This window comes from Limulus polyphemus, unplaced genomic scaffold, assembly GCF_000517525.1.
Source record: "Limulus polyphemus unplaced genomic scaffold, Limulus_polyphemus-2.1.2 Scaffold3718, whole genome shotgun sequence".
Taxonomy (NCBI): Eukaryota; Metazoa; Arthropoda; class Merostomata; order Xiphosura; family Limulidae; genus Limulus; species Limulus polyphemus.
In genome coordinates, this window is record NW_013669328.1 from 15,672 (window position 1) to 23,906 (window position 8,235).

Consider the following 8,235-nt stretch of genomic DNA (forward strand, 5'->3'; position numbering starts at 1 on the left):
GGATGAAGGGTTAGGAAATCAGAAAGTATGATTTAGATGAAGGGTTAGGAAATCATACTTTCTGATTTCCTAACCCTTCATCCATTTAAGATTAAATTACTTTTACTGTAGATGGTGAGATCTTTTTTAATTGTGTATGCTAGTAGTATGGCTTTTTGTATTGATATGGTTTAACAGTATTTGTTTTTCAGACTTTTAAGGATGACGTGAATCAACATCAAAATGTAGTGTCTTTTATGACCATTGGTTGGTCTTTAAATTAAGATTTTGTGTATTATACAATATTGCTTGTTTGAGTATTTTACTATGTTTTAACAGTTTTCTGTTTAAAAGATCAAGGAATTATAGATGATATTCCTGTTATTTGCTTGCACACTATTAATGATATATTCCATTAACCTGTTTTGCATGCACACTATCAATGATATCTTCCATTAACCTGTTTTGCATGTTCTATTAATGATATCTTCCATTAACCTGTTTTGCATGTTCACTATTAATGATATCTTCCATTAATCTGTTTTGCATGCGCACTTTTGAGGGTATCTTCCATTAACCTGTTTGGACCTTTTGTAAAAGCAGGATGTAGACAATTTTGAGGTGTTGGCCAGATTTCAGTTAAATATGGTTATGTAATATTATTTAACATTAGTAATGAGCCAGTATACATTTTTGTTGATATACGTACATATTTTATTTTCTACTAATACATAACTTTTGTTACAGATTTCTTTACAAAAGCAATAAAACCCTCATTATCATAACTTTTGGCGTTTTGCAACAAGTATTTATAATAACAAGACTTTCACAACTTTGTTTAAGATGTATGAATTTTCCTATGTAAACCTTATAACCTCATAAATTTAAAAACACAATAACATAGTAAAACATCTTGTACTTCATCAAAAAAAGTTACCTCACAAAAGTAGGACCTTTATATGTGTAATGAAAGTTTATAAGACAAAGCAAAGTAATAGTAATTAAAAATCATTTGGTTAAATTTATAACAGTTTCATACTGACTTAAGAACTAGCAAAATAAGAATCTCAAGGCTTGTACAAGTGTAATTCACTGAAAACAGGAAACAGCTTTCATAGTTTCAGTGTCATATAAAAGTAAAACATATTTAGCATATTAATACAATATTAATGGAACAATGTTTTCACGGAATACTACCCGTAACTAACTAAATATGAAATGTACTATTTTAAATTTAATAAAGTATATTTCATTAGTTAATAAATAATTTTTGACTGTTAATGTGCGTGTAGAGAGAATCATCTTTAGGGTTACTTTGTTTGTACTTTAAACGCAAAGCTACACAATGAGCCATCTGCGCTGTTATAAGCCCACTATGTTGCAGCCAAGACACTGAAGTCTGTATGATAATTCTCAACTTAAAAATAAAAGCGTAAATTACGAGAAATATATATCATATATATATATACATTTCTTTATTTTTATTTGTTTATTGTTAAGCACAAAGCTATACAAAAGGCTATATATGCTCTACTCAGGGAAAGTATTGAAATCCGTTTTTTTTGCATCATATTCCTTCAGACTTAACTCTGATCCCCCCCGAGGGCATGCTTCTTTGTATTGAGAGCAAAAATACATTTGTGTATTAAAATATAAGGTGATAAAGGAAAACAAGATAGTAAGAAATCAAAAATGACGAGTCAGATCATTTTGAAATATAGAAATATAATTTTAAGTACATGGTGTTCAAAAATAGTTTTGGTGTTTTGTCAATTTTCCCATATCGAATCTCCTTGCATTCGTATATATAAATCTTTAAACGCAGAATTTTTCACGTATTATGACAATTTGTTTTGTGCATTTTGCTACTCTACTAACACAGATCTATAAAAACGATTTTCTGTTCAGTTAGATATTGGGATGCCTTAATTAACCCTTAATTCTCAAGGATTTTTAGATGGACTATAATCTGCATTTCGTTATTTTATCTGATATTTGTGTTTGGCGTTTTCGTAACAATAGTGGCTTTCGTTTCATCTGTATGCTTTAACCTTGCTGTTATGCTTTCACATGAGTGTGTATGATCAAGGAGTATTTGATAAAATTGGCCTTAACTTTTCTGTTATACATAGAACTACACACGGGATTTTTTATGTTGCCATTTTCCCTTATCCTTTTACATTCGTGAATAATAAAAAAAGAGAATATATATATTTGCACACTTGAGGTCGTTTATAACCAAGTTTTATGCTTATTAACAAATCAATACCTTTTATACGGTCGATAACAGTTCCATTATTTCTTTCTGTACGACGGAATCAGTTTTTACGTCGTCTTCTACATCATCGTCTTGAGGGCTGTACAAGAAAATAAATAAAAATATATATTCAATGATAAATATATGTATTATGGCAATCAAAACTGCTAATGAACACTATGTATAAAGTCTGTTGGGTATATTACTTGTAGTTTCAGGATACAACTTTAGGACGTTCAGTATTGATGTATTATAATGTGTATGGTTACACAGTGTTACAAACATTGTTTAATTTGTTTGTTAACGACTTTTAACATAGTTCGTGGATTGTATTTCTAAAACAAAGAAACGAAGAAAACTAAAGCAATTGATAATCACCCCCTATAAAAATGATCGATCTGTCTTAGAGAGTATAGCATATTCCCCTATAGCTAGCAAATTCTAGAAAGTGATATGAAAAACATACGGCTCATATGAACATTAAAAACATCTTTAAAAAGTTTTAAAAGCATTTACAAGTTAATTGAAATTTTAGTTCGTTCTACGTATTTTCTTATAAAGATGAGGTAAATACTTTAAAATATGCGTCTAATAATTATATGTTATTGAAAAGATTTGTGAGATACTAAGAATTAAGTTTAAACAACAAAAAGCATCATTTTTTCTATTCATATTTTGTTAAAAGTGGCACAGTTATTTCCGCTCCTGCTGCCTCTCAGTGGCACAGCGGTGTGACTTACAACGTAGAAACCCGATTTCGATACCCGTGGTGGGCTTAATACCTAATAACTTCATTTGGTAGCCGCCAGAGGATTTAGGTTTTGCTAAGAGGAATTGAAAAAAGAAAAGTGTTTAAAGAGTAAATTAGGTACTTCAATGCTGGCAGGATCTTAATGGATTATATTTTTTGAAGGCACCGAATGTGTTCTTAAGAAGTAGGAATATACGTTCAATAATATTGTATAGACAGTTGAAATTCGGATATTGTTTATTTCTGAATAAAATAGACTTATTGTTTTGTTTGTTTTGAATTTCGCGCAAAGCTACACGAGGGCTATCTGCGCTAGCCGTCCCTAATTTAGCAGTGTAAGACAAGAGGGAAGGCAGCAAGTCAACACCACCCACCGCCAACTCGAGTGCTCTAACCACCTGGCCATGCCGGGCCTCGATTTAACTAAAAGTGTGAATGATATACTGTTTTATTAGAAATTCATTTAATTAATCTGCTTATTGGAATTTTCCATTTTTACAGTTGTAGATTCTAGCTCTGTCTTGTATACACTCAAATTACAGTTTGATTTTTACCGTTTATTTTCGTTTTGTCGATCTTATTGTTTCAGAAATTTAAAACAATACTTCATTTTTTCAGTACGTTTATTTTAGAAATAACTGATGTGAGAAATGAAAAAAATTTAAGAAATGTGAGTTAGTAATGGACAGAATGCGTCAGTGGCTGACTAAGAATAAATAATACTTACTATATAGTTTAGTAATAATCGCATTTACTAATTATTTGTGTGAAATATAAATTCGGACACAAATTATTATAAGTTATTTGAATTTACCAGGGCCGCTGACTGGCCGTGTGGATTTCAGAGCTGGTGAGGCAAGTTCATATCCGAGCGATACCACAACCAGCACTTTAAGCTGTGGATGCGTTATAAGAGCAGCTGCAGTCAATATTTTAGCGTGAATAGTGTGTGTTAAGGTGGTGCTGCTATTCTCATTAGTTCAGAATCAGAGAAGGCGGCAAAGAGCCTTAATAGCTTTGCCATAAAATACAAATTATATATGTGACTGTCATTGAATGTGACTGTCATTGAACAATTATACTTTTTTTGTTGATATGAAAATACAGCTATCGAAATAATTAACTGTATCCTAAACAAGTGCATAAAATTATATTATCAGACTCCAACATTATAATATTGTTAAAACTACAGAAGGTACATTCGAATACCTCGTTGAAAACTGTCTTAACTTTTTAATCCATTAATGATCACTTCCTTTAAACTTGATGTTACGAAAATTAAGAAAAGGTTTAAAAGATTTTAACTAAATTATAACGTGGTTTGGAAATGTTGTAGTGGACAAAAAGTTGAAATGAAATAAAAGTGAAACTAAAATATAAAATGCAAAGTTTGGAAAACATACCTGTGGCAAGAGAAGTACTTTTGGTTTTGACCATACTTTTCTCCATCCTCTATAGTTTGTGGCAACTTAGCATGTAAGGTTTCGGGCAGCAGAGATGCTGCACCTGATGCAAATAAACAAGTTCCTCCAATGATAAAGTAAGGGATATGTCGTCCATATGTTCCCTGGTGAAAATAATATAAAAACATTTTTTATGGAAAATGCTTGCAGATTCTTTAAAATATTATTAATTTCTAAATAACACTAGAATGTCTAAATAGTGCTTTATAATCGACATTTAAACTTTTATCGTAATAAAAAAACTAGTAGTTCTAAAGTGAATTAAATAACGTACAATATTCACTAACTTTATTCTGAAAAGATTATTAATTTCATCATTCTGGCATCATCTATACCATTACACAAAGGTTAGTTAATTCTGTTTCAGAGAAAAATATTGCCTCGTACACCAGTTTATTTATTTCTTTTTATGGCGGCAGGTAGGGACCCTTAACGTATCTTATATGGTTTCTAGTTGTGAATAATTTGTTGGTTTAACACCAGTTTATTTATTTCTTTTTATGGCGGCAGGTAGGGACCCTTAACGTATCTTATATGGTTTCTAGTTGTGAATAATTTGTTGGTTTAACATCAGTTTATTTATTTCTTTCTATGGCGGCAGGTAGGGGCCCTTAACGTATCTTATACGGTTTCTAGTTGTGAATAATTTGTTGGTTTATGAGTCCATTTATACAATTGAGCTTCGTACGAGATTAACAATTAGTTTGAGTGTGAGTGAGTAGATAAGATACTTTACTGTATCAAGTTGCTCTGAGGTTAATAGAATGCAATAGTCCTGTACATCATCTGATATAACAAAACATATTTTACTCCCCTTTTTTAAGCGTAAACAACAAAAAATACCTATTATACAAAAACATTAATACACCTAAACTATCAGCGTTTCACTTAACTGTTAAAAACGCCTTTATAATCCAATTAGCCAACGTATTTCTGAGACATTTTCCCGTGACCTATTTAATTTATGTTTTATCACATTTAACTAATTGATTACTAACTTAATATATTATGATCCCGCCTTTAATCTTATTTTATGGTATAATTTCACTGTATTATGATTACTTATGAATTAGAATTCACTTACCCTCTCTACAGTTTCTTTGAATACTAACAACTAAACCTGACAACGATATTAACCATATCTGTTTGATATATTGCTGACATAAGATAGTGTTACGACAGCGGAAATCATGTGACGCTAGTAACACGTCATGAGCTTCTAGAAAATTCATGTCCGTTCGTGAAGCCTTGAGTGTTTATTAGATGTGCGGTATTCTTGTATATAAGACCGCCAAGAACTGACGGCAATAATGGAATTGAATAGCGGACAGAGATAGAGACGGACAATTGAGTCAAGCGCGTGAATCGTTCGTTGTGAATTATAGCGTTTGTTTCAATTATAGCGTGACAGTGGAAATTAAGCGTATCGCAAAGTTGTATTGAAAAAAGAATAAACTAGTTTTATTTAAGAAAGGACTTGTATCGCTAAAGTTTCTTCGGAAAGAATTTTTACGGAAAATTAACAAATGAACACAGAGGCGTAACAAATTGGTGTCAGAGAGTGGGACAGAAAAGAAAAAAAATGGAAACGAGAAGTGCCAAATCAAACTACAGTTGAGCAGATTTGATGGCAGCAATACAAAAAACAAGAAAAGAAACAAGAAAAGAGACAACAGCAGTTGTAAAAAAACCTGCAACAGTGGCAGCTCGAACAGCAAAATAAACAAGAAGAGAGATTACAGCAGTTGTTGGAGGAAAAAGAAAAGAAACAAGTAGAAAGAGAAAATAAACAAGAAGAGAGATTACAGCAGTTGTTGGAGGAAAAATAAAAGAAGCAAGAAGAGATATTACAGCAGTTGTCGGAGGAAAAAGAAAAAAACAAGAAAATAAACAAGAAGAAAGTCTCCAGCAATTGAGAGAAAGCCACAGTACACAAATGGAAAACATTAGTAAATTTCAAAGCGAAATAAATACATTAAAGGATGATTTATTGTCTTTTACACAAGGAGGATACATTAACCATCGACTTATTCAGCCCCAGACAATGGCAAGCCCCGTCCAGACCCCGCAGCTAAACCCTAATGCAGACATCTTCAGTCCTGTTAGAAGTCACATCCCAGATATGAATGTCACCAATATGGGTGATCTAGTATGAAGGAAGCCACAGGAATTCGATGGGAAGGTACCGTGGGAAGCATATAGAGCATAATTTGATCTCCTGGCAGAGATGAATGGATGGACAGAGAAGCAGAAATCAGTATATCTGGCAAAGAGCTCGAAGGGACAACCAATGGAAATACTTGGAAAGTTGTCAGCAGACGACAGACACAACTATAGAGCACTGATAGCGGCTCTAGAACTCAGGTATGGAACCCAAAATCAGTATGAAGTCTACAGGGCTAGGTTTAGGACGAGAGTCCGTGCTAAAGGGGAGAGCCTGCAAGAGCTGGCACAGGACTTGGAAAGTATGGCACACAAGGCCTACCCAACTGCGCCACCCAATCTCCTCAAGTTGTTGCTGAGGGATCAGTTTGTAGATGCCTTGGACAGTCCACAACTAAAGATACAAATAAAGCAAGCACACCTCTCTACTATGCCGGATGCAATAGCCAGAGATCTTGAACTTGGATTAAAGGCCAGAAAAGGTCAGCTTTCAGAGAGGTTCGAGGGACTTTGCTGGCACTGTAACAAACCTGGGCACAAGAAAGCTCAATGCTGGAAACTTCAACACAGGGAAGATGCCACGGCAGGAAAGGCAGCTACCCAGAAAGCTTGTTGGAACTGTGGAGAGCAAGGACATATGAGGAGCCAGTGTAAGAAGAACACCAATAAGTCAGCTTCGGGAAACCAGTAGTGGTTGGTGCTGAGGGATGCCCACCAACCCCCGTTGTGAAAGTCCCAACAGTTACGTGCAAAATGACAAGTACATATAGTGTCTACGTGACAGGAAAGCTGGATGGCCAAAAATGCAACTTTGTCATAGATTCTGCATCTCTGCAAACCCTTATGAGTATCAAGGTGCTGGATCACAAAGGAGTCCCAGAAGCCATACAGAAACTTTGTGGTGTGGCAGGACATTATGCAAGGTTGTTGGGACTAGTGTGGGTAACTATTGAGCTCATGGGCATAAAGGACAGACACAAAGTATACTTGGCTGACATTGAAGACCCATGCATATTAGGATTGGACTATTTACTACTGAGGAAGTGTGTAGTTAACTTCGATAAAATGACATTTGGAAACAACAAAGGCCAGATTCCAGTAAGTGTTGCTGCATCCGTTGATCTGCATGTCACAACACTTAAGTCAACTACAATACCCCCTATGTCAGAGAAGATAATTTGGGGTAGGACCCATCCAGGCCAGCGGATTTGAAGACTGGAAGGTCACTTGTGGCAGGTCATCAAGTAGTATCTATAACAGTGGCCAGTTTCTCTAAATGTGAGCAGACACTTAAGGAAGGGGCATTGTTGGGTGTGTGCCAGGACGTAGAGCCAGTCAATGTTAAATCAAGAAATACAACTATAAAGAAAGGACATACACTTCCAGAACATTTAACTAACCTCTATAAGAAGAGCATAGTCCATTTGGTATCATCACAGGCTCTTCAGGTAAAAGAGCTTTTGGCGAATTATGCAGACGTCTCTTCGAAAGGATATCATGACCTCGGCTGCACAGACCTTGTGGAGCACAGAATAAACACAGGTAATCACCGTCCAATAAAGATCCCTCTGAGGAGAATAGCTCCGGCAAAGCGACGAGAGAGGGAGAAGGTCATGGATGGT

General features: G+C 34.5%; 1 protein-coding gene across 2 annotated transcripts in view; it reads right to left on the reverse strand.

Annotated features, from left to right (window-relative positions):
- The window catches only part of LOC106469901 (carcinine transporter-like), a 46,563-nt gene that overhangs the window by 12,660 nt on the left and 25,668 nt on the right, over positions 1 to 8,235 (reverse strand). Inside the window, exons 9-10 of one of the 2 annotated variants that reach the window (XM_022398479.1) lie at positions 4,391 to 4,554; positions 2,249 to 2,336 (exon numbers count right to left, since the gene is read on the reverse strand). In XM_022398479.1, coding sequence (XP_022254187.1) covers positions 2,252 to 2,336; positions 4,391 to 4,554 — 249 coding nt within the window. In that variant the 3' untranslated portion in view covers positions 2,249 to 2,251. Of the gene's footprint in view, positions 1 to 1,657; positions 2,337 to 4,390; positions 4,555 to 8,235 lie in introns of those variants that run through there. The other variant, XM_022398478.1, reaches the window with a different exon arrangement.